Below are 27,458 nucleotides of genomic sequence, written 5' to 3'. Positions count from 1 at the left end.
AAAAATAGAAAGAGGAGCATAAATTGCGGGTGTCCATTTATTTGCCCTATGACCAGAATGGAAATCAATCTGCTGAATATGAAAGGTATTTGCTGCTATCAATATATAATTGATAACTCCCCACCCCAAAATGCAGTGTGTTTCCTGTGCATTGAAATGAATAGTGTAAACTAATAATTAATTACAGTATGTAAAATTCTGCTATCGTAGACGATGAGATGAATAATGTAGTTTTTGTTAGAAGCTGAACTGCAGCAGAACAGAAACAGGACTGTTCGTGAAGAACATGGGTTGGAATGGAAATTGATGCCTTCTTACAACCTTGTTTGGAATAAGGGTAAAGTTTGTACAACCTCCTTGTGATGAGCTCTATAGGATTAGATCACTGTGAATGTGTGAAGCTACCAAGGGCCTGCTTGGAGCTAAATTCATACATACCCAGTGCCATTTTTCTGGAAAAAGAGGTGCTGGAATTCAGCATGAATGCCACTCTTGTTCTCTTATAATAGCAATGGCACTTATCTGAGATCTGCCAGAATTGAGTTATGGCTGAAAAAAAGCCCTGTACACACCCATATACAAGATCAAGTATGAGCTGCTCCTTATGAAAAAAAAAATACTAGGAGGAATCTTGCCTTACATGTGAAGATTAGATATAGATATACCTTTTTCCAAGTCCTTGATGGTAATAGGGAAAACCACCTCTGGTGATCTGTTGTCTCCATCCCACAGATGAAACACAAAACTGTCCTGCTCCTTTGAGCCAATTGTTCCGGTGTGTATGTATCTCACAGCGTTCATGTCTATGTCATTCTGGGTGCACTTCATCCCATTTTGGAGTGTCTCCCAGTCATGGCCTACCTAAACAAAACAAAACAAAAAAACCCTGTCACTAAACAAAAGAAATACCATTTTAGTGATCAGCTGTGTGTAATGCTAGTGATGAGACCTTATAAGCCAGGGGTCAGGGACCAACAACACCTTGGCCTAATTTCATGCGAATGACAAGGAAGAAAAACAAAGGGGAAGGGGTAGGTGTCCTGTCCACATTTGACTGTGGCCCTGCTCACTTTTGGCTCTAATCCTGCCTAGCATTGATTCCAGCCCCACCCAGTGCCACATAAATTGCCCTTGAAAGGAAGCAGGATAAAAGACTTTCTGCCCCAGTTTATAAAGCATAGCTCAGGAGTAGCCAACTTGGTTGGCTAGACTACAACTCCCATCAGCCAGCACGGGCAGTGTTCAAGGATGATGGAAGCTGTAGTCCACAATATCTGGAGCGCTCCTTACTGGCTATCCCTACTGTTGTCCTTAGCCACTGTAGAAAAGTAAAAAAAGGTAAATGACCCCTGGACAGTTGAGTCCAGTCAAAGGCAACTATGGGGTTGCGGCGCTCATCTCGCTTTCAGGCCAAGGGAGCCTGCGTTTGTCCACAGACAGCTTTCCAGTCATGTGGCCAGCATGACTAAACTGCTTCTGCTGTAGCGGGACACTGTGACAGAAACCAGAGCACACGGAAATGCCGTTTACCTTCCTGCCACAGCGGTACCTATTTATCTACTTGCACTGGTGTGCTTTCAAACTGCCAGGTTGGCAGGAGCTGGGACAAAGCAATGGGAGCTCACCCTGTTGCAGGGATTCGAAATTCCAACCTTCTGATCAGCAAGCCCAAGAGGCTCAGTGGTTTAGACCATAGCACCACCCTCCACATAGCCACTGTGGCCTACGGCAATTATATAGTTCTGAAAATATAAGCAGGGGTACATTTTTGGCTGCTGCCAACCTAGCAGTCCAAAAGCACGTCAAAGTGCAAGTAGATAAATAGGTACTGCTCCGGCGAGAAGGTAAACAGCATTTCCGTGCACTGCTCTGGTTCACCAGAAGCGGCTTAGTCCTGCTGGCCACATGACCTGGAAGCTGTCTGTGAACAAATGCCAGCTCCCTCAGCCAGTAAAGCGAGATGAGCGCCACAACCCCAGAGTCGTCCACGACTGGACTTAATGGTCAGGGGTCCCTTTACCTTTACATATTTGGCACACACAGAATTAAAAAGAACAAGAGTCCCGGTGCGTGTTCTTCACACTTCCTATAATCAACTTCCTCTGAAACAACTCTGCTGGCAGAAGTTCCACTGATGTGAACAGAACATCCACTACTGGATTGTTCCAAGGATCAGAGTGGAAATTATCTTAGGCACTGCAAGGTGTTTCAAGCCATGAGAGACTATTAAGAAACAGGAGGATTACACTGATTCCTATTCTAACCCAATAAGTCTGGGTTCCTCCTTTCCCCTCTCCCCCAAGCATTACTTTGTTTGGTTTTTGTAGAAATACAAAAACTGACCTTGAGCTGAAGATGTCCATTTTCTGGGACACTCTCAAATAAATAATAAATTTGTTCCCTTGGGGTGTCTTTATCTTCAGCTGACAGAACAGCACTAGAAATAATTTGGGCTTCACCCATAGTCACCTCTATCTTACCCTTCCTGCAACAAACAGACAAAGGATCCATCATGTTATTTGTTGAAAAGGAGGATAATTACAGAAATAATGAGAGGAAGAATCAGTCAGAGAACACCCCCCCCCCACAGATTTCAAGCAAGCAAGGCATCATTCTGTTAATACAGATGAAGAATGAGGTCTTCAAGTACAGTACTGAGATCCTAAATTATGGTCCAGTTCATACAATGGCATGAGGAGTTAGGGATAGAGGAGAAATCCAATTGCATTTGAAGGTGAACTTACATAATTTGCCCTTTCCAGAGCAATACACAGACTGAAACACAGTCACCTTTCTAAATTTGCACTTCCCTGGTCACGTGATGTGTAAAAAAATAATAATGCATATACAGCAGTAAAGTATGCTTGAAATGCATATATTGAGGTTGCTTTGCACAAAGTTATATATTAGGCAAAAATACCTATATTGGGAGATGTTTGCACTAAAATGGAAAATGGAAAAAACACAAATTTGCCTGGAAATGTGGAGAACTCAACTTTAAATGAGAAACTGATATAAACTGAAATGGTCAGAGTAAACCAGATAGAAAACTACAGCGGGGAAAAGGTCTGAGTCAAAGTTTGGAATGACCACCAGAGGGTGCAAACATTGTAAACTTGTTGCCTTTGATTTGTATACAATATGAGTGTGTTATTTTGTACATACAAAGCTGTGTATCTCTGTTTGTAGGTACCTCGGATTCAGATTTGGCTACATTGCTCTCTCTGCTCATAACAGAATGTCCTTCACCAAGGATTGTTTTTGTGGAGTGCTGTTGGCATTAGTCTGTGGTTATTTACAAGAGATGAGCTCTATTAATCACTAATTTGCTGTTGTGATCACCGCTGAATCACTTTGTCAGAACACATGCACCAAATTGGAACATGAACATGTGGCTTACTTGCTCAGCACTGGTTTCTCGTCATTAACTGGAATGACCTCTACCGAAATGGTTTTTGACACTTTATGTTTCCCATCTGATAGCTGGATTGAAAAGCCATCCGCTAGGCTGTCGGAGTCATCATGCATATACATCAGCCTCATTCCTGGAAGGTGGGATGAAGGGGACAGTAACAAGAGAGAGGGAGAGGGGGGAGAAAAATTAATCGGTTTCCCTCAAAATCTCTTTCACATCATTTCCCACTGTTTCCACCCTGCTCCCCGCCCCCCACAAGTCTGCTGGTCACAGCCAGCTTGCTTCAACTAGCATGGGACAAGCCTTGAATACAGCAGCTGTTCATTAATCCATCAGCACACCATTGACTCAAAAACACATATCACGGCCTGCTTGACTAATAATGCTCCTATGAAAACAATCTGCTTTTTTAAAAAGAGAGAGATTGAGAGAGAGAGAGAGAGAGAGAGAGAGAGAGAGAGAGAGAGAAGAATGTGTCTGTTTTGTCATTCATCCATCCCTGTGAAATTTAAAAAAGGTTCACATTCCCTTTTGAGCACATATAGAAACCATATTTCAACCACTCTAGTGAGATTTGATAAAAATGTTGGGAGGTGCCCCACTGTGGCTCTTCCCAGTTAGCCAGTGCAGTATGGGAAGAAACCAAAGGGGTTTGCACACACCAAAAGGACTGTGGTCTAAACCACTGAGCCTCTTGGGCTTGCCGATCTGAAGGTTGGCGGTTCGAATCCCCACGACGGGGTGAGCTCCCATTGCTCTGTCCCAGCAACCTAGCAGTTTGACAGCACACCAGTGCAAGTAGATAAAAAGGTACTGCTGCGGCAGGAAGATAAATGACATTTCTGCGCGCTCTGGCTTCCATCACGGTGTTCTGTTGTGCCAGAAGCGGTTTAGTCATGCTGGCCACATGACCCAGAAAAGCTGTCTGTGGACAAACACCAGCTCCCTTGGCCTCAAAGTGAGATGAGTGCTGCAACCCCATAGTTGCCTTTGACTGGACTTTACCATCCAGGGGTCCTTTACTCTTTTTTTTTTTTACCTTAATTGGGAGGAAGCTTCGTCGAACTCAGTGGACCCGACTTTAGAACACAAGTTGTGAAGCTCAGGCACACAAACCTTTCTGAAGATGCAATGACTTGGGATGAAGATTAGGGAGGGGGGGCTGACATTGTGCGTGATGCATGGGCGACAGATGTGATGCCATCGTGTGACAGCTTGGCCTCCGTGGCTGGTGGCTCGTCTGCCTTCTGCTCCTCCTGCCACCGCCACAGGCTGGGGGCTGCTTCCCCTCTGTGTTAAAAGGAGGAGGAAGAGGATCCACCATGTCACAACGGTGTTGCATCTGGGCATCACGTCTGACTTCGTGATGTCACATCCAACGCCCAGATGAACATTGCGACGGCTCAGCTAACAAATGTTGGGGGGCTCAAAGGGGTCCAGCCTCTAGATGTCAGTGCCCTGCCTCCCTTTCTGGCTCTTGTGACTCCCCAGCATAGTCTCTGCCCGCTTTCGCCATGCCAAGCATTATTTTATAAATCAGGCTCTGCTTTATAAAGAAATGTTGAAGCTTTGTTGATTGATGTTTTCATTGAGCAGTCTTGGTCTTTTGACAACTCCTCTTCTCACAACCAAAAGCAGAGGGCCTTCCTCTGCACAGCCAACTCAGGTTGCATCTAGCAATTCTTTCATATTATTACAATGCCTTCAGCCACCTATTTTCCAAACTAACTTCCAGTATCTGTAGCCTTGCAAGAAAAGTCCTCCAGCTCCCTTGATCCGTTTGGTTGCAGAAAGACCTGAATGCCATTCACAGTGTAGTTTTATGCATGTCTGCTGAAATGTGAGACTCACTGAGTTTGAGGGCCTTATTCCCACCAAATTTACTGTATTTTACTCTGAGTAAACATACGATTGAATTGCTTACATGTCTTAAACAGATTTGTAGCCTGATCCTATCAAGCATCCTTTATTCAGTCAAAGAAAAGAAAAAAACCCTAGCAAATTATGGTTAGGGGTCCCTTTACCTTTACCTTTATTCCCATGCAAATATGCATAGTACTGTAGTTTAAATATGATTTTCTCATAGAGATGCTGTGTACACATCACCAACTTAAAATACAGCTTTTCCTCAATTCGGATCAAAGCTGGTTTGGAGAAAAATGTATCAAAACACAGCATTTCAAAAAATAAAATAAAATAAAATATTTTTTTTTTAAAAAAAACCACAACACTTCATAAGAAATGACAGTATAAAAGTACAGGGCTAACATGTGTACATCACTTCCCAAACAGTGGGAGTACACTGGGTTCAGGGTAGATGTGTACACAACCATAGATAGATAAAAGACAACCTTTGAACCAGGTGCAGAAATAAAACATGAATATTTCTTATTATCCCACCATCTGGCTGTAACTGTTCTGAAGGACAAACAGGCTGGGAGAGCATTTACCGTTTTTCAAAAGCTCCATGGAAAACTCATGCATAGGAAGTTCGTGGTGCTGGCGACTGTCAGTTGCATGTTTATAGCGGATGATGTCATTGCCTTGATTCCCATTAACAAGGAAGCCGTGCTGGGGTTGCCGGAGGACAGTAAAGATCAGGGGATCTTGAGGTATGTCCAGATCAACAGCACTGATTACAGATGGATCCAGTTCCTTCATCTTGCCCTCCTGCACCTGAATGGTCAAAGGAAGTCAGAATTCTTTTGCAGAATGAGGGAATAATATAGACATGGAATTTGTAAGCTTGCTGATGCTCATCTAGTCTGTTCCAATAAGCCATCATTAATTTTTGCTGGTGCTCAAAAGTCCACCTGATCTTAGGTTAAGGTGTATCTCAAAGCATGCATTTCAAAGGTCTCAGGCTCAATTCCTATCTTCTCCATGTAAGGCTGGGAGAGACCTCTGTCTGAAACCATGGAGAGTGGCTACCATTCATTGCAGACAATTATTGGAGGAATTGTTGGACGAAATGTGGAGTGATGGGAATGTACAGTCATATGTGGTGGGATTGTCCATTGGTTAATGAATTCTGGAAACAGATTGGTATAGAAATATCAGGAATTGTGGGTAGGAAGGTGGAAATATCTAAATTAATGGATCTTATTAGCCTGAGTAGCACCGAACTAGAAACAAAAGAGGAATGTAAATGGGTAAAACTGATGGTAATTGCAGCCAGACAGGTTATAGAGAGTAATTGGAAAAATGCAGAAGAGCTAGGGGTGAACCAATGGAGGAATAGACTGAAAAATATTATAATCTTAGAATATCTGTGATGATACATAAAATCAAATGGTTTAAGGTCAGTGAGAAGGAGGAGGATTGGTTTGAGAAGATATTGAATTATTTGGGTTGGTTTGAACACTTTGGGGCAATTAAAATGTTAAAAGTTAAATAAACCTTGTGGAGGGAGGAGTGTTAATGTATATAGAATTGTACATATGGTTGATTTGAATATGTTATTATTGATTATGTATACCCAATGTATCAGCCACCTGGGGGGTTTCACTGTTTGTGTTTTGGTTGTTGGTAATATATATATATATATTTAATAAAAAATCATTCATTGTAGACAATAGCGAACTATTTTGCCTGGACATATGTTCCTAACTCTACTGCCCAGCTCCAGCCACCATTCCTCTAAAAATGCTGTGCAAACAAATGCAAATAAATGGTGGAACTGTAAGGTAGTAAAAGGATTTTGGGAATGGCAGATAAATTTAATGGACTATGTTGAAATGGCTAAAAAGACCGAACGAGTCAGAAGGAAGACCAATATTTTAATAAATGTATAACTTATCTTAAAGACCATTGTAAACAGTTAAAAATCATTAGTAGGATTGGAATATCACTTGTAGTTCAAGGGTGAATTCTGGACATAATGGAAGAGGTAAAGGGTTTGGATTATCATAAAAGATGTGGGAGGAATTGATTAATAATAGGACCCACAAAGGGGAGGATGAAAGTCCATGAGATTCCTTGAAAACTTGTTTTTATTATTTATGTTTGTTATATTTCTGTAAAATTGTAAGTTGAAAAACCAAATAAATAAATTTATTTTTTAAAAAACAAATGCAAATAAAAAACATGTGAGCCAAGGGATAGGAGATTGGGCAGCTAAAGAAAATGGAACCAAGAGGCAGAAAGAGCATCCAGGTGATGTTTAGGGACCAGGACAGGTAGCAAGGAGCAGAAGTGATGGATGGCGACTATGAAGAATAGGGAAGCTGAGTCTTGAGCCAGAATAAATCCAGAGCAAGCTTGGAGAAAACTGTGACCCTCCAGGTGTTGTTGGGCTACAACTTCCATTGGTGATGCTGTCTGGGGCTGAGGGAAGTTGAAGGCTTCCCATGCCTGGCGTAAAGGATAGAAAGGCAGATGTGGGTTGATGAGGACTGCAAGGAAACCAGAAACTCAAATTAAGACATCTTGAATCATGCACTGGTTTACTTGGGCACTGGTTTACTTGAATCGTGCACTGGTTTACTTGGGGTTGACTGAATACACAGGCATAAAATATGGTGTTCCCAGAGGACGGCCTGAAGGCACATGAGGCCACCACCTTACCGAAGCTAAGCAGCTCTTGATCTGATCAGTGCCCAAACAGCTGATCTCCTGGGAATCACATGATGGACTTCATGATGGAAAAAAGGCAGGATATAAATGCAAGGAAACAAATAAATGGAATATGCTGGAAGAGTTGTGTGGGGAGGAAGCGAAAGTAAAGACGAGCTATGTTCTCTTTGAGAAAGGAACAACCAGAGGAACACATGATATTTCAATCCTTACTGTAATATTCCTTGCTTCAAATTCTGGCACTTCATCATTCATCGGGTTGATCAATACATAAAACGGTGTCTCCATCGAACGATGCTTCCCGTCAGTGGCATAAACCATAAACTGGTCTGAGGTTGGTTCTATTCTCCTGTGCCTGCTCTGGACATAGTTTATGTGCAGACCCTTTATGTTTTTCAGCTGAAATGAGGCTAGATGAAAGAAATGCAAGTTCATACTGGATATGCATCTTCTCCTGTCCTCTTTGAAATAACCTTGCCATTCCCTAACATGTACACTCGTTTGGGCTACAGGTGTTTGTAGAAAAGAGGAGGGATATGCTCCAAAATGCTTCTGTGGATGATATTTACACAAAATGTGTTCTGAGACCTGGGGTGGAGCAAACCCCTCAAAACTTTGGGACAATTTTAACATCCAGTGGCTGTGGGAAACCAACTAGAAGGGGCTCCCAATTCAGGAGTCCCCAGATTTTGTTTTTGTTTTACCCCACTATTCAGCAGTAGTCCCAAACTTGCCAACAAAGCAGTTTACATGAAAACAACAACCATAAATTAAAACTGCTTAATAGGAAAGCAAAGGCAACTTATAATGAAAAAAACATTTTAAAAACTTGCTTCAACAGTTGAAGTTGAAACTTGCTTTAGCATTGAGGATGGGGTGGAATCCACCAACATACTTTAAGGCAGCGGATGGATTAAGAGGCCCAGGAGATGCTGTGTGGCCACAGAGAGAAATGTTGGTGGCTGCCTCACTGAGACTCAGTCAAATTCAAAAACTCCCCAGTAAGAGTTTTTTTCACTATTCCAGGCAAGGTTGGTTCCAAGTTTAATAGACGATGCTCAATATAAAGCCTTCTGATGCTCCCCCGTTGCACCATGCAGGGCCGGATTTAGGTTTGATGAGGCCCTAAGCTACTGAAGGTAATGGGGCCCTTTATATGTCCAGCTGTCCTTTGCCAACAACAAACTGTCCCTGTTTTTTGTGTTGAATACATGCTATTTGGTAATTTATGGACCTAAAAAGGTAAAGGGACCCCTGACCATTAGGTCCAGTCACGGATGACTCTGGGGTTGCGGCACTCATCTCGCTTTACTGGCCAAGGGAGCCGGCGTACAGCTTCTGGGTCATGTGGCCAGCATGACTAAGCTGCTTCTGGCGAACCAGAGCAGCGCACGGAAACGCCATTTACCTTCCCGCCGGAGCAGTACGTATTTAACTACTTGCACTTTCACGTGCTTTCAAACTGCTAGGTTGGCAGGAGCAGGGACCGAGCAACGGGAGCTCACCCCGTCACGGGGACTCAAACCACTGACCTTCTGATCGGCAAGTCCTAGGCTCTGTGGTTTAACCCACAGTGCCACCGGCGTCCCTAATTTATGGACCTAATAGGTATCTAAAGCCATTTGCACATGTTGCCATGCAACCAGTCCATGCAGAATGTAGGCACCCTATATATAGAAATGAGCAAACCAGTGATATTTTAGGGAGCAGGCTAGTGGGGAGCAGGGCATTACTTACATCATAGTAGCCTACACAACACAAAACACTGTTGCTGTATGTAGGTTTTATTTTATTTGTTTTTTATCTTATATTTTGGAAATGTACACCCAGGTGTGTTTTTCCTTTAATTTTTTTTGGGGCCCCCCAAGAAAGTGGGGCCCTAAGCTGTAGCTTGTTTAGGTTATACCTAAATCCGGCACTGGCACCATGCAGCCCAGCCCCCTCCTCCATATACCGCTATTTCTGGCAAGTACAGAAATGAGGGACAGACGTACTGAAATGAGGGACAGACAATGACAAAGGAGGGTTAACTTGTCATACTCTGTATTTACCCACATTGTCCCGAAGAGACTTAGCATCACTCTCTTCATCACAATGGCATCCACCTGGCATTCATTGGAAAACCAGAAGAGGTGGGGGCTTAAGGCAGTAGCACTGCAGTGGTGGAGTGGCTCAGCTGGTAGAGCATGAGACCCATAATCTTAGAGTTGTGGGTTCGAGCCCCACTTTGGGCAAAGGATTCCTGCATTGCAGGGGTGGGGACTAGATCAGTGTTCCCCAAACTCAAGTCTCTATTTTTGGGACTACAATTCCCATTATCCCTAAGTAGCAGGACCAGTGGTCAGGGATGATGGGAACTGTAGTCCAAAAACAGCTGGAGCCCCAAGATTGGGAAACACTGGGCTAGATTATCCTAGTGGTCCCTTCCAACTCTACAATTCTTTTGATTCTTCACTGGTAATGGCCCCTGCATACATTTGACCACAGGAAGGCAAAATGGACTGCAGAGGTGTTGGCAATGTGCCTCGATTTAAATACAAATTGCCTTTTCCTGTAGAACACATACCTATGCTTATTCCCACATTGCTTTTCTCAAAGCCAGGGGAAGGCAGTATATTCTCTATGTACCCAAATTGGGGAGGAGAAGCTAAAACAAGCTGTAAGTCATCTGCTTTCGTGTCAGGATCAGCGGCAGACAAGTGGTTAATGGTAATGGCAGCCGAGGTGCCCTCATCCACAACAAACATGGCACCTGCAAACAAATGATACAGTGATAAGTACTAGTCACAGGTAGGTAGCTTTGTAGGTCTGCTGTAGCCGGAAAAAAAGAAAACAAATTCCTTCCAGTAGCACCTTAGAGACTAACTAAGTTTGTTATTGGTGTGAGCTTTCGTGTGCATGCACACTTCTTCAGTGATAAGCACTGTGTGACTTAAGAAGCCGGAATTGCAAAGCTAAAGAAATGTCTCAAATAACTGGTGGTGTAAGCCATCGTTCATCTGCTTGATAGCAATGTTTTCCAGGCGTGCCGTACCAATGACTCTTCATCCTCACCAATTGAACAAGGAGGGAGAAAGGGGGGGAGGGAACCACACTTGCAAAACAATTCTGCTGATAAGCTATTCAGTATGGTTTATGCAGTGCTCAAGATCGGTTGTTACCTCTGTTTGTCACAGCATTAATTGCCTGAGAGCTGTTATGAATTGCTCATAATGAACCATTTTTCATGCATCAGTGCTTAATTTCCCTGCTGGGACAATCCTTCATTTCCAGAACATTGCTTAGGTGATAGACTGCAAATCACAAAGTTACTCATACATACCTCATTGAAAAGTAGTAGACATGCACACATTACTGGCAAAAGAGCTGCCTTTCGTATAACGCCACTCAGTTATAAAAAATAAACAACTATTGAAATTGTCACAGAGAATCAATGCAGTGTCTGGTCTAGGCATGTAGGATTCATTTAGGTTATGTGATTTCCCCCCCCCCCCCCCCATGGAAATCCCTTACTTCAACATTTTTAAGCTAAGCATGCATGGAACAACCGTCTTAAACCTTCTTAAAAGAAAGACAGAGATGGAAAGAAGATTCTGTACCAACCAAGGAAGAGTGGCAGATTAAATTAATGGACTATGCTGAAATGGTAAAACTTACTGGAGCAATAAGAAACCAAGAAGAAAAAAAACTTTATTAAAGAATGGGGGAAATTTGTGGAATATTTGAAAAGTTATTGGATACATTTAAGTTCATTGGCAGGATTAATTTAAAACCAAGCAGTTAAAATTAATGTTAAAGGAAAAGTAGGGAATAATTAATAATTGGAATAATGAGGGAAATGCAGTGCAAAGAATTAAAAAATATAAGAAACCACAAAGTGGTGGGGTAAATATGTCTATTGGGGAAATATTGGATTTGTATGTTTGTAAAAAAGTTTAAAAAACTGAAAAACAATTTTTTAATATATAAAAAATCTTTGTACAGTGGCTTGAAAACCTTAAGTGCTTTGTAAATAAATTAGCACAGACAGTTCAGCATTGTCCTCACATGTCCTGAATTATAATCTTAAATTCTCAACAAGCCAGCTGGGCATACAAAAAATAAAATAAAAAATGTCAAGATGTTTTACCAGTAACAATGGATGGTGGTTGGTTGTCTATAGGAAATATTGTGATGTTAATATCATATACTGGAAAAGATTTATGGAGCGGAACAGAAGGAAAAGGAGATTTGTCATAACAACACTCGTTTGTTGGGCCAATTTCATCATCCGAGACAACAAAGGTAAGGATATCAAATAAAGGGGTCAAGCCAATCTCTCCACCTGGGGAAAACAAAGAAAGAAACAACAAGAGAGAAAACAGGATATTTTTGCAATGCAAGAAACATTTGTTTAAAATGCCGAGGTGCAAAATATTTTCAGCAATAGTCATGAAGAAGAAACGAGAAGAATGGGAGGCATTTCTAAAATTACTCAATTATGGTAGCTTATTCCTTCCAACAGGGATGTGGGTGGCGCTGTGGGTTAAACCACAGAGCCTAGGACTTGCTGATCAGAAGGCCGGCGGTTCGAATCCCTGCGACGGGGTGAGTTCCCGTTGCTCTGTCCCTGCTCCTGCCAACCTAGCAGTTCAAAAGCATGTCAAAGTGCAAGTAGATAAATAGGTACTGCTCTGGCGGGAAGGTAAACGGCATTTCTGTGTGCTGTTCTGGTTCGCCAGAAGCAGCTTAGTCGTGCTGGCCACATGACCTGGAAGCTGTACGCCAGCTCCCTCGGCTAATAAAGAGAGATGAGCGCCGCAACCCCAGAGTCATCCACGACTGGACCTAATGGTCAGGGGTCCCTTTACCTTTACCTATTCCTTCCAACAATGATGGCTAAACTGTGGTGCTCCAGATTTTGTTGGACTTCAGCTCCCATCCACCATGATCAACACAGCCAATGGTCAGGAAGATGGAAGTTGTAGACCAGAAACAACTGGAAAGCCACAGGTTACCCATCCTTGTCTTGTAAGGAACAATAACAAAGACATCCACATGGTTGCATAGACATCTTTTCTGTATCATACAAATAATATAAAAAGACTACCCCCAAGAAAAAATGTTAACCTAATGATCTAGAAATCAATACATAAGTCTATCACTTAAGAGATAAGCCATATATGTAGGAATTATTAATGTTATTCATATTTCTGTATTTTCCCCAATAACCATTTTGGAAACAATTGACAAGGACTATGAAGTCCCATTGCTTAAAATTGGTATGTTCCAATCTCTTTTGCAGAAATAAATGAAACTGATAAGTGCTTCCAGTTGGCTTGGCTACGGCCAGTATGATTTTATTTCCAAGATATGAACCAAAAGATTTTAATTTCCAAGGAACATCCATTATTATTCAATAAGGGTTGGATCCAGAGATCAACATGAAGAAGTGGGCAGGTGGAAGCTGATTACTCTCTCCCTGCAAACTGCCCCCAGTAGCTCCCTGAAAAGTCTCTGCAAAATTAAAGGTAAAGGTAAAGGTACCCCTGCCCGTACGGGCCAGTCTTGACAGACTCTAGGGTTGTGCGCTCATCTCACTCTATAGGCCGGGAGCCAGCGCTGTCTGCAGACACTTCCGGGTCACGTGGCCAGCGTGACAAGCTGCATCTGGCGAGCCAGCGCAGCACACGGAATGCCGTTTACCTTCCCACTGGTAAGCGGTCCCTATTTATCTACTTGCACCCGGGGGTGCTTTTGAACTGCTAGGTTGGCAGGCGCTGGGACCGAACGACAGGAGCGCACCCCGCCGCGGGGATTCGAACCGCCGACCATGCGATTGGCAAGTCCTAGGCGCTGAGGTTTTACCCACAGCGCCACCCGCGTTCTCTGCAAAATTACATACCATAATAACAAACAAAAACAATACACCCCCACACAATGGAGTTCCCTTTATCCCCAAGATAGGGTTGCAACCACTTACAGTGGTGTCCCGCAAGACGAATGCCTCGCAAGACGAAAAACTCGCTAGACGAAAGAGTTTTCCGTCTTTTGAGGTGCTTTGCAAGACGAATTTCCCTATGGGCTTGCTTCACAAGACAAAACGTCTTGCGAGTTCTTGTGAGTTTTTTTCCCTTTCCCCCCCTTTTTCAAAGCCGCTAAGCCGCTAATAGCCGCTAAGCCGCTAAACCGCTAATAGCGCTAATCTGCTAAGCCGCTAATAGCCGTGCTTCGCAAGACGAAAAAACCACAAGACGAAGAGACTCGTGGAACGGATTAATTTCGTCTTGCGAGGCACCACTGTATAATGGAATTTCATGTAACAGGAATAGAGACTTGGCCTGGATAGATAAAGGTTGCAATACGTCCAGAATTTTCCGGATAGAGCCAGTATTCGGCCCTCGTAAACAGCGTATGGGTGGAAATTGGTAAAAAAAATGTCTGGGAAAATCTGGATGTTTGGCAGTCCATGTCAGAAGTATAGATTTTGGCGAATTTCATTTAAAAACAGCTCAAAAACTTTTTTTTTTGAGCTTTTGCAAAGAAAGCTCAACTACGTTGGCCAAACTTTTTGAAATATGGCAACCCTATGATATATGATCAGAGCATTGCTCACACTGACTTGTATGTTCGTATTCCACTGCTCCAGAAACAACATCTACTTGTGGAAAGCGATCTACCACTATCCCATCTTTCTTCACAACTCCATATTTAGGATTTCGAGCGAGCATGAACATAAGCTGCATGTCTTCACTGTCTTCATCAGTAGCATAAAGGTTCTCCGAGGTGATGGCCACTGCCTGACCCTCTGGGCATTCGATGGAGGGAATGAGGTCAGCATTCATGACAGGAGGTTCATCATTTACTGGATTCACCTGGAAAAAATATGCTTGAGAGCAAAACTGTGCTGGCCATTCATTTCTGTGTGTAAGCATGGTTGCAAAGACAGGAAGCTATGACAGGATGAAGGGAATGTTTTATTTACAGCAAAGAGTAAATGCTGGTAGATTTGGGTTCAGTTAAGCAGAACACCAGCTACTGACGCTACTGTTGAAAATAGGGATGTCCTATTCCATTATTATTATTATTATTATTATTATTATTATTATTATTATTATTATCATTGTTATTATTATTATTATTATCATTGTTATTATTATTATTATCATTATTATTAATAATGCCTAGCCCATCTGGCTGAGTTTCTCCAGCCACTCTGAGCAGCTCACAACACATATAAATACATTGTAAAAAGTCAAACATTAAAAACTTTCCAATACTAAGGGCTAGAAATTTGGAAAAAAAGGACAGATTAACAAAAAGCAGGTAAAGAAAATATTACAGTTATAGGCAACTGTTGTGCCTACAAACTGTGAAAACCCATGTATTCGCTTACAGATAGGCTATCCTAAGGCAGATCTTCGCATTTCATGGTAGGAAATTTGTCAATGTTTCTAAATATAGGTGTCGCATCTCCACATGTGCAAACATGAAAGGGAGCACTGACATAATATATTAAGAAAAGAAAAGCAGCTTTGGAATGACAGATATTGAACAGTGGGGGAAGGAGATGTTTAAACTTTTCCCAGCCCATATATTAACTCAAAATTCGACCTCCTAACCAAAGGGTTAAAATTTGTTTATATGTATTATGGGGAGAGGGGAGAGAGAGAGAAAAAGAATTCTGGAAATTTTGAGCAAGGAAATGGTGGGCCAGGAAAGGGTTAAGCACGCAATAAACTGATTGACTGACTTGATGCAGCACCTATTTGTCTCACTGAGGGTCCAAAACTGTAGAAACATAACCCTCTGCAAACACCCCTAGTGTACTGATATCTTCCTAATTTTTAAAATAATGGGCTTTATACAACTCCACGTAAACCTACTGAAATGGATGGACCCAGTGCTTTTTTTCTAGAAAAATAGGTGCCGGTATTCACCATGAAGTTGTTACAGTAAGTGTCACATTTTTAAAAATAAATAAATAAAAGAAGTGCTGGTACTACATACCCTTCAGTTACCCCCCCCAACCCCCCCAAAAAACAAAAACAAAACAACAACAACGCACTGAATGGAGCTAAGTTAATCACATCCATTCACCTCCATGAGGCTACTCAGAGTATGAGCAACATTGACTAAAACATCCCAATGTATCCAACCTGATTTTTGACTTTTCATAAACTAGGGAGTTTTAGCAAACAATGCTAGGGCCAAATATATACAAAACACAGCACAGTGTTTATTTGCAAGTGGTTTCAAGTCCTTTAAGGATGAAACATTCATACGTAAAAATAAAGCATCTCTCTTTTGCTGATGCATTGCATTTTTCAGGATTTAATTCTGAGTGGATTCATCCCTGACAGTACAGGAAAAACTGAAAGGTGCAGGTATCTCTTACAATAATACCCATCAAACACGTATAACATAAGCCTCAAAAGTGCAGAAGAATCCCTATCTCGTCCAAGACCTCCCAGTTTCTAAAATAACCACAAAGCCCCCTGAAAATTGTCATCTTCCAGAGAACGAATATTCTGATGAGTCTCACACTGACCTGAACTTGCAGAATGAACTCAAAGGAATTGATACCATCTGTAGCTGCAAGCAGGATACGGTCCAGCAGAACCTCAGAACCGTCGTGAAGGTACCTGCAGGGATAAAATTATGAACTCATTTCAAATGTTTGCATTGTTACCACTGCTGCCATCAGCACCACACACCTACTACAATGTGCAATATATAAGAATTCACAGTCCTTGCCAAGAGATCTAAAAATCTTAGTAGTTAAACTACTAGCAATGTTAGTAGTTAAAGATAGAGGTGAAAGGCAAAGAAAGGGGATGGGGCATCAAAACTTAGGAAGGAACATAGGAAAATGCCTTATACAGAGACAGAACATTGGTTCACCTAGTTCAGCACGGTTTACATTGAGTGGCAGCAGTTCTTCAGGGTTTCGGACACCCCTAGTCCCAACTGGAGAAGTCAAAGATGGAACCTGAGACCTTCTGCATGCAAACCACTGAACTATGGCCTCCCTTGAGTTCAGGTGGACTTCCAAGCGCCTGAAGCCACTGCCTGTAGGAGAAGCTGGGATCCAAGCAGTTGTTTTGTCTGCCAACCCTTGCCAGCCCAGAATGAAAGGCAAGCTTGCCTTTCGCCCAGTTGCGTATAGAGGCCCCCAAGCCACCCCCCAATAACTCACACATCACACATGAATTTTGGTTTGGGTTTTTGGCACAATTTTGGCCACAACTTTATTTAAATACATCCAAGTGAGTGGTTGCTTAGGCATTGGTTCTGACTATCTGTCCTTGCCCAGGGGACAGAACTGACTTCTGGATTCCAGCGAAAGCCAGTGCGGGAAACAAATTTTGGGGAGAAAATGAAGCTGGGTCTCAGTCCCTCACTTCTCAACTTCATGCTCCTGGTGGCTTGCACGGCCCAAGTCCGATGCCAGAGACAAGGACAAAAAGAATGGCAAGCCCCTGGATTCCTTTAACGGAATTCCCTTTCCGCACCACCATTGGAGGGGTAGGCACTTACCCCTCCACCAACCAATTTGAACCAATGCCTAACCGCCAACCTTACAAGTTGTGATGATTTGCTACGCAGTAGGCAAAACCAAATGGCACCAGCCAATCAGCCAAATGGACAAATTCCTACCAGGCCCCTGCCTCAAAGTAGACGACCCCATGACAGGCATAGCAAGGTCAAGCGAACAACCCCCCCCCCCCCCATACAGAGAGGGTGGGCGGGTGATCCGGTGCAAGCAGCCAAGAGAACGCTCAAAGTTGGGCGACCAGTGTTTAAAACCTCTGACCCCTCCTTCAAAATTGGCAACAAGCAGTTCTCCCCAGCGACCCAATTAATCAATTCACTGCCTGGGTCACTCCACAAATCCGCCCGGCAACAATGGGGTGGCTTGTATCCCCCACCGCAACACGCGCTCTCTGCTAGGGAGAACACGTTTTGCTGAAAAACATCACTGCTCCTTTCGGCAAGGAGTCTTTTGATTCACAATAAAACCTAGTGCCGATTGACTGGAATAGATGGGATTGGCATTTGTATGCTTGAGAATCCAATTTCTTACTATATCGTTCTGCAAAATAAATTAGGGTATTTATTTATTTATGTATTTATGTATTTATTTATGTATTTATTTATTTCAATTTCTATGCCGCTTTATATTTTTAATAAAAATCTCAAAACGGTGTACAGCATATTAAATCAATATATGAATAAAACAATAGCTGGGTGATGTGCCTCTGGCCTCATGAGGAGCCTCTTCAGTAGGGCTGGTGAGTCTGGCCAGGTGGAAAGGGCCTTGTGGGGAGTGGCCTTCACACTCACAGCTGGGTGATGTATTTATTTGCATATTTATCCGCCCTTTCATTTTTTTAAAAAAATAAAAAATAAAAATCAAGGCAATATACAACATATAAAAATAAAATCAGTAAAAAGCATCCACAAAACCATAAATAATATTCTTTCCAGTACTCTCTTCAGGGTATCAGACAGGGGCCTTTCCCTGTCATACCTGAAGAAGCCAGAGGTTGAAGTTATAGTCCTCCTTTCTCTTCCTCCTTCACTGGAGTAGTTAGTAGTGGTACTGATACCACCACAGGGATTAATTTAATGCTACACTGGGCATGCTTCACTTACTTACTTACAAGGCTTACTTACTGCCTGTTGTGTAACAACAGCAGCAACTATAAAGCTTCCCTCCCTCATTAAATTAGGTGGCTGGAAAAAAAATCCAGGAATGGGTATGAAATAATTTTTGAGTTTGGTTTTGGTACTGCTCAAGATTTAACAGCTGAGCATTCTCAGAGAATGTCACCCCACTAAGCCAGTATTTTTTGCGAGTGGTGGCAGACCTTTGTAATAATGAAGTACAGTGGTACCTCGGGTTACAGACGCTTCAGGTTACAGGCACTTCAGGTTACGGACTCTGCTAACCCAAAAATAGTACCTCAGGTTAAGAATTTTGCTTCAGCATGAGAACAGAAATCGCACAGTGGTGGTGCGGCGACAGCGGGAAGCCCCATTAGCTAAAGTGGTACCTCAGGTTAAGAACAGTTTCAGGTTAAGAACGGACCTCCGGAACGAATTAAGTTCTTAGCCAGAGGTACCACTGTACTTCTTCATGCAGCACATTAGCTAAACTCACTCTTATCGGAGGCAGTGATGCCCACCAACTTGGATCAGATCACTTTGAAAAAAGGATTAGGCATATTCATGAATGAAGAGGCTACTGGCCACAAGGTCCGAGTTCCACTTGCACTGTCAGAAGCAGCATGCTTCTGAACATCAGTTGCTGAGAATAAGTTGTTGGGCAAGATCTTTTTATGTAAACAAAACAAAACAAAATAGGTTCCACAACCCTGAAGTCTGCCCTCTCCTGCTTTTCAGTGGAGCGGAAAAGGCCCTGTCTCAAAAAACAAACACAAACAAGCATATCAGAGATGATGTTCTGTACTAGCCTTCACTGGAATTCTAGCTTTGTATCTGCAGGGAAGTGTGTATGTGTGTGTGTGTGTGTGTGTGTGTGAGAGAGAGAGAGAGAGAGAGAGAGAGAGAGAGAGAGAGAGAGAGAGAAAGAGAGAGAAAGAGATTCCCACCTTTGATCCTCAATCTATAGGTGAATTGCTGGAGTACATCAAAACATACATCACAGTCATTTGTTTCTGCTGTCAGTACTGTTTTGATTCATGGGCTGAATTAGCAGAATCTGCATCAAGAACAGAGCAGGCATATATATATTCAGCGCCTTCTAACCTGACTTTGGAGAGGTGCAGGTCTTCACAGGTGAGCCAGTCCCCCTGATTCATAGGAATCCCAGCCAGCTCAACAGCTCCGTGAAGAGGTGGCCTTAGCAGATGGATGCGGATGTTCTCCTGTTTGGTGTCCACATCTGAAATTAAAAGGTGGCCCTCTGTAATGGTACATGACCCCCCTTCTTCTACTTTCAAGTTGTTTGTGAACACCTGAAGAGAAGCAAAGAGAGAAAAGTTCCAGTGTTCCTCTCAGAAGATGCTTTTGTTGATCCTTTTACCTTGAGGTAATCTTTTTTTACCACATCATTTTGCACAGCTGAAAAAGGGGAGATGATCTACCTACAGTATTTGCAGGACCGCCACAGTGCAAGCTTTATACAATTGTAATTAAGTATGAGCAACAGAAGATGATTTGAGAGATAGAAGATCAGGTGCGGCAGAAGGAGAGAAACAATGACTCCATGGAAAAAGAGGTGGGAAGTTGGAAAAATAAGAAAAAAAGACAAAATTGTGTTTTGACTGCATATGTTAAAAATGTTGAAACAATAAAATATATTTTTTTTAAAAAAGAGGGATTAAGCACTCCCATTACAGCCCACCAGTTTTTCCATGCAAATGATACAATCTGCCCTGAATTCACATTAATGAAAAGCCACAAGCTTGGGAAACACATGTTTGTCCAAATAATGTGTGGTTTCTATTCTGAGACAGTAGGATGGAAAGCAAAACTTATCCTTCTTAAATGTGTTTAGGGAAGACATGATCTAATGCTAAAAATATTACACTTTGATTTCATCATTTAAGAGCTGAAACAACAAAAAGGAAAAAAATTCACAAGCCCAAACAACAGCTTCTCCTTTTTTAGGTAAGTTCAACCCTGAACAATGTCGAATCTCTAATTTTTTCTTGTTCCTATTAGCATTACAGTCATACCTCTGGAGCTTGGTTGTCTACTGGGACAATGGTAATGTTAAAACAGATCCCCTGCAAAGTGTTGCCATGTCGATTGCCGACTGAAAATATGAACTGGATATACTGAGGATCAGGGCCGATATCTTGCAACGGTGGCATGTAAGCAACTTTCATGTGGTTTACGGCATGCTAGGAGCAAAAAAACAAACAAAATGTAAAGGATATGTTCACCCCCCAATTCCCATATCTAAACTTGCATTACTATTCACAGCATAGTATACATTGTATTCAATACAGTAGGGGTAGGGAACCTATGACTTCCATCAGCCCTAGCCACTTGGCCAAAGGATGATGGGAACTGTAGTTTAACAACATCTACAGGGCCACAGTGTGCTACTCCTGGTAAACATAAAGGATATAGTAATAAACTCCACTGGTTTTCTAATCATCATATACCTGCGGGTATATGGTGGTACAGTGGTACCTCGGGCTACATATGCTTCAGGTTACATACGCTTCAGGTTACATACGCTTCAGGTTACATACGCTTCAGGTTACAGACTCCGCTAACCCAGAAATAATGCTTCAGGTTAAGAACTTTGCTTCAGGATGAGAACAGAAATTGTGCTCCGGCAGCGCAGCGGCAGCAGGAGGCCCCATTAGCTAACGCAGTGCTTCAGGTTAAGAACAGTTTCAGGTTAAGTACGGACCTCCAGAACGAATTAAGTATTTAACCCGAGGTACCACTGCATACAAATTTAATAAATAATAAAAATAATAATTACAGTAAGATCCCATATACAGTCGTACCTTGGAAGTCAAACGGAATCCAAAACATCAGAAGACCAAACTGCGGCTTCTGATTGGCTATAGGAAGCTCCTGCAGTCAATCGGAAGCTGCAGATGTTCAGGTTCTAGATCAAGGGAAGTAATAGGGCCATTGTATTCTGCTCTGGTCAGACCTCACCTGGAGTACTGTGTCCAGTTCTGGGCACCACAGTTCAGGAAGGACACTGACAAACTGGAACGTGTCCAGAGGAGGGCAACCAAAATGGTCAAAGGCCTGGAAACGATGCCTTATGAGGAACGGCTAAGGGAGCTGGGCATGTTTAGCCTGGAGAAGAGGAGGTTAAGGGGTGATATGATAGCCATGTTCAAATATATAAAAGGATGTCACATAGAGGAGGGAGAAAGGTTGTTTTCTGCTGCTCCCGAGAAGCGGACACAGAGCAATGGTTCCAAACTACAAGAAAGAAGATTCCACCTAAACATTAGGAAGAACTTCCTGACAGTGAGAGCTGTTCAACAGTGGAATTTGCTGCCAAGGAGTGTGGTGGAGTCTCCTTCTTTGGAGGTCTTTAAGCAGAGGCTTGACAACCATATGTCAGGAGTGCTCTGATGGTGTTTCCTGCTTGGCAGGGGGTTGGACTCGATGGCCCTTGTGGTCTCTTCCAACTCTATGATTCTATGATTCTATGATTCTAGGTTCCAAAAGAACGTTCATAAACTGGAACAATTACTTCTGGGTTTGTGGCGTTTGGGAGCCAAAACGTCCAGGTTCCAGGGCATTCGACAACCAAGGTACGACTGTATGAAGTGAGGCTACTGGGTGACAGGTTTTAACCTTGATAACTAACCTGTGTGAATGATATCAGTGACGGAGTAGCAGGATCCTTAATCAGTTTAGGAATGCTGTCAACCACAAACAATTTTCCAGCGTCCATGTGGCTGCACAGAAAGGTATTGTCATAATAGAGAACACATATGCAGAATCATATAACATTTTAAATACCCAAAGAAGATACAAATGTACATCCCAAAACTACTGTAATTTCTCTCACCAGAAATAGTCACAATCTCCCCATTAGGGTTATATATTTTTTACTCCGCCCCCAACCCCCCCCCCCCAATTATTTCCTGTATCATAAAGGGATGGACCTTTGCTTAGAAACACTGAAAAGGGGACTAATTCTTCTCAGATGTGAAAAGGTCACCCTGAAATGCAAAGTTGGAATCATTGTATTACTACTCATAAATATTAGCACTTAAAAACCCCACAAAAAACTTTATGGAACTCTTTTCAACTTTTACAGCTGTCTGGAACTTCCTAAAACTGTTTTGAACTTTCTAGAAGAAAAATCCAAATATTGGTCTATATAGAAAGCTTTGTGGGCAAACAACTAAACTTAACTTTTAATATTTGTTTCAGTGGCAATATACAATGTCACACAAGAACCTTGGTTTATTCTAAGCAATAAGAAGTGATCCACAATGTTTGAAACATTGTACAAGCATTAGAAAATTTGCAAGATCTATTTTTCCTGTATTATAATACATACTATGCATGTTACATAATACATTTTAGAGTTGCATATATAAAAAATCGATTTATTGACTTCGGGGTGACCTTTTTTCAAAAGATTTGGAAATGACACTTCATTCCTTTGTTTTTAGACAAAAGTTCATCTAACTAAGCTACAGGAACATGAGGTTGCAAAAAAGTTATAACCCTACTCCCCATCTCTACTGTTTCAGATAATTTCACAATGGATTGGGAAATCAAAGCAAGCAAAATATGAAATGCAATTAGGATTAATTTCCTGTCATTTCATCCATCTACCGGTGCTATGTGAAGTCACACGGTCAAAACCTTGAATGGTGAACTGATTGTAGGGTTCATGCTTTGCAGTCTATATCCAGTTGTTTGGACTGTGCTTGCTGCTTCAAAAAAGATCTTAGCAGTCGAATAGGAGACATCAATTCTCAGAACCTAGGGCTACCATACGTTTGGGATTTCCTGATTTCCTTGGATTTGTCTGTTGGAAATAGCATCTGGGTGAGTTTTCCGAAAATTGGTACAAATGTCCAGGAAAACCCGGGCTTATGGAAATCCATGTCAGAAGTGTTGATTTTTTGGAGTAAAAATATGGTGTGTTTTTTTTTGGTTTTTTTTGCAGAAACAGCTCACCAACTTTGGCCCAAAAAACAGCTCAACAACTTTTGTGTCCAATTTTTCATTTTTTTAAAAAATGGCAACCCTACAGAACTGCACTTTCACATCTTCTCTCAAAGCAGATTTGATTTTTTTTTGGGGGGGGGGGTTGCTTTCTGTTGGCTCATTGTCTTCTGACCGCTGCTGTGCTTTACCATATTAGTTTGTGTGCATTAACTGTTTTACATCTGTTCATAAATTAAGGATGGAAAATGACAGTGGTAGCTAGCAAGACCTGAGACTGGCACCACGTGGGCAATGCAGAAGAATGGGCTTTGGTCAGACTACCGTATTTTTTGCTCTATAAGACTCACTTTTTCCCTCCTAAAAAGTAAGGGGAAATGTGTGTGCGTCTTATAGAGCGAATGCAGGCTGCGCAGCTATCCCAGAAGCCAGAACAGCAAGAGGGATTGCTGCTTTCACTGCGTAGTGATCCCTCTTGCTGTTCTGGCTTCTGAGATTCAGAATATTTTTTTTCTTGTTTTCCTCCTCCAATAACTAGGTGCATCTTGTGGTCTGGTGCGTCTTATAGAGCGAAAAATACGGTACTTTGAAAACATTCTTAACTCCCCTGTCTGAGGAACGCAAATACAAATGCTAATTACTAATCAGAGTTTTGCTAGGTCATCACCAGCTCTGCCATGCAACATTTTGAAAATGCACCCTTTGCTATGAGAAGTAACCATTCACACAAGCCTTACTGATGTACAGAAGAGAAGAATGGGGGAGAAGTTATAGTATAGATGATCTCCCTTTCCTGCGCTTCTCTGTCGATATAACTGAGATGTTTCTTTGTTAGATGGGCGATCTCAGTTTCCTTGACAGTTAGATGGCGGCTCGTTCCTGAAATTTCTTTCGGAAGTTGATCATCTGAAGGAATTATGTGCACTCTGACTTCCTAGTGTAAGGATTTAGAAAACCGTTATATAGTGGTGGTCAGGATACCCAGGTCATTGGAAATATTGCAGCAAAAAGGCCATGGTGTTTAGACAGTGTTAGACAATAAGCATCTAGCATCTGCTGGAAGAAATGGCAAGACTGGAAAAGATACTAAAATATTCTTCAAGTGTCCTGTGATTCGATAGATTTCTGTTAAAGTCACTATTTGAAAACTTTACAATGTATTTTTTCATGAGATCTTAAACTTGGGTTCTAGAACTACCCATGACTGTTGTTTTTAAAGATGTGTACATACAAGTTCAATTTGTTGAAACCCAGACAGACAGAACAGACAGACAGATATTACAAATAAATCCCAGCATTTTCTGTTATCCAGATTGTGTCTAATTATTCACCATATTAAGGCAACTTCAGATTTTCTGTTTGCCTGCTGTACAATCCCTTCTCTGAACATTGATTCATAGCCTTGAAATTTGTGAAGCATTTTAGTAATATAATGGGCTGAATCCTTCCGGTTTAAGGAAAAGTAGACTATCACACTTTACAGTACACTCCTATGTATGTTTACTTGGGAGTAAATTCCACAGTGAGCATGTTTAGGAGTGCAGTCCATGATTATAGATATATTTTATTGATTTGTTTCATTTGCAAAAACAAAGAAACTATGCTGCCAACATTAAGTGAAAAGCATAAAAAGTCAACAATAAAATGACATTCATAAAACACAGGTGTCATTGTGTTCTCCCTCGTGACCTTGCAATATATCCCCCAATGACATACCTGAGTTCCTGAAAGATTGGGAGGATCATTACAGTCACACAAAATGAATTCAATGGAATCTTCAAATATTTCTCCTCCTAAGTGATGGTAGTAAATGATCCCATTGAACAGATCTTTCTGAAGAAATTTAGTGACAGGATAACCTGGTGAATCACAGAAGAAAATATATTTTAGACCTAAAAGAATTAGGGCCTTGTATTTAATGCCATAATGGTGCTCCTATGAAGGCTTTGTGGTTTTTCTAAAATAAAAAACCGAAGTATTTTACTGATACCTCCACTATGGAGGAGAATATGACCCTTTATAATAAAAAAAGTGGTCAAACTCTCTGCCACAGGCCTCAGTTATTTTCCATTTAGCATGTCTGGCATTACCTTCTCCCTTAAAGCTGCCAGGGATCTTTGGACCATGAAAATATCCTTGGCTGCCCAAGTCCTTTTTAATGAAAAGCAAATAAAAGAAATTTCTCCTGAGAAATAAACATTTATGAGGAAATGTTTTACCAACCAAACTCAAAGCAACTCAGTAGCAGTCTATCAACTTTCTTGGGCATGACCGAGGTGTACACTTTGGTTTTCTTCATTGGTTGGGATTATTAGACAAAGGACTATGGCGTCTAGCTTGCCTGGATGCAAGATAGAGGGGATTTGTGAGAAACTAGCCTATTGTAAAAAGGTAACAGTTACATTTGCTGCACTGTCTCCCACTGGCATGAATGCTGCCCACAATGGAATGAGTATCTTAAGCTTGAAAAGGCTCTCAACCCCTCGACTCAGGGCCGTCTTTAGCATATGCGCCATTGGAGTACAAAGATCTGCCCAGCGTCTCCAAATTAACTTTTATTGAACTTTTATGGGGAGGAGGGAAGCCCAAAGTTTTTGACCATTTTTAGGGGGGGGGCAACTCAAAGTTGTTGAGCTTGTTAAGCTTTTTTTTGGGGGGGGGGGAAGACCGCTCACCTGCTACTGATCGAGAGGGACTGGTTGGCGTCCCCCTGAATTTGATACCCAGGTGCCCCACGCCCCTTGCACCCCTGGGTAAAGACGGCCCTGCCTGGACAAGAGTCTCATCTTAAACAAATTAATTATGCAGGGTACCCCCAAATTTATGGGCATTGCCATTAAATGGTGTGTGCGCACCACATCTTGTGATCGATTACGCAGGGTGGGGCTTGACTTGCATAATCAAACCAAAGCCAAAACTCACAGCCTGTTTACTAAGGCCTGGAAAACAGTTGAAATCTCAAGTGTTAAAGAGGGATTTGGGAATATATCTGAAAGCAAGACATAGACATAACACACACACACACACACACACACACGGATGCGCACACACAAATAAGCAGAAAGAAAGATGTTCTCCCCCCCTCCAGCTTGTCTAACATTTTACCAATTAGGTCTGGTCCAGGTTTCTTCATGATTTCTCCTGCCTGTGATGCTTTGGTTATATTGAAGAGTATGTAGTCATCGCTGGAGTCCATGTCGGAGGCTTGAAGCATTGAGCCTTGGATCAGAATTGTCTGTCCTTCATGCACTTCTATTTCAACATTACTGATGAGAAATGGAGGGCTGTCATCTTTAGGTAGAATGTTGATTGGAAATTTGTGGCGACTGCTGTGTCGGTTATCAAAGATCCTGAAGACAATATAGTCCTTTGTGGAATCACTGTCATCATGATGGTAACGGACAAGACCATCCTTAAGGTCTGAGACCGTGAACATGAATCCCTTTCCTCCTGTCAGACAACAGCAGGAACATGATTCATAATGGGTATATACTTTTTTATTTTTATTTTTTTTAATAATATTTATTAAAAATTTTCCAGAATAAAAAGGAAAGATAGCAAGAAAGAAAGAAAAAACAAATATGATTTACACTTGGTTTCAGTGGCATCTTTCCCGGACTTCCCCCCCCTCCCCCTCTTGTATTCCATTTCCCTTAAATTGATTCCACAGATTCTTACCCCAAATTTTAAAACCTTATTTGTAATTTTAAATAACCCATTTATTCCAAATTTATCTTATTTATCTTAATGAACCATTTCTCCTTATATTTTATATAATTCCCTAAGATCGACCCCATTTCCCTTCCACGAATTCCCCTATTTTCAAACAACAAACATGAAAAAAGAA

At 41.8% G+C, this 27,458-nt stretch overlaps 1 protein-coding gene across 1 annotated transcript in view; it reads right to left on the bottom strand.

The window, feature by feature from the left end:
• FREM1 (FRAS1 related extracellular matrix 1) overlaps positions 1 to 27,458 on the bottom strand; it is a 73,958-nt gene that overhangs the window by 30,192 nt on the left and 16,308 nt on the right. Inside the window, exons 8-22 of the mRNA XM_079959912.1 lie at positions 26,717 to 27,061; positions 25,328 to 25,470; positions 24,349 to 24,545; positions 22,293 to 22,383; positions 20,677 to 20,844; positions 19,745 to 19,953; positions 16,521 to 16,614; positions 14,592 to 14,844; positions 12,120 to 12,314; positions 10,557 to 10,742; positions 8,204 to 8,400; positions 5,866 to 6,091; positions 3,401 to 3,545; positions 2,344 to 2,485; positions 666 to 861 (exon numbers count right to left, since the gene is read on the bottom strand). Of these exons, the coding sequence (XP_079816038.1) occupies positions 666 to 861; positions 2,344 to 2,485; positions 3,401 to 3,545; positions 5,866 to 6,091; positions 8,204 to 8,400; positions 10,557 to 10,742; positions 12,120 to 12,314; positions 14,592 to 14,844; positions 16,521 to 16,614; positions 19,745 to 19,953; positions 20,677 to 20,844; positions 22,293 to 22,383; positions 24,349 to 24,545; positions 25,328 to 25,470; positions 26,717 to 27,061 (2,787 nt within the window). The remainder of the gene's footprint in view (positions 1 to 665; positions 862 to 2,343; positions 2,486 to 3,400; positions 3,546 to 5,865; positions 6,092 to 8,203; positions 8,401 to 10,556; positions 10,743 to 12,119; positions 12,315 to 14,591; positions 14,845 to 16,520; positions 16,615 to 19,744; positions 19,954 to 20,676; positions 20,845 to 22,292; positions 22,384 to 24,348; positions 24,546 to 25,327; positions 25,471 to 26,716; positions 27,062 to 27,458) is intronic.

The sequence above is a fragment of the Podarcis cretensis genome, assembly GCF_951804945.1.
Source record: "Podarcis cretensis genome assembly, chromosome: 17".
Taxonomy (NCBI): Eukaryota; Metazoa; Chordata; class Lepidosauria; order Squamata; family Lacertidae; genus Podarcis; species Podarcis cretensis.
Note: the sequence above shows the minus strand (reverse complement) of the source record. Positions and strands in the feature narration are given on the sequence as shown.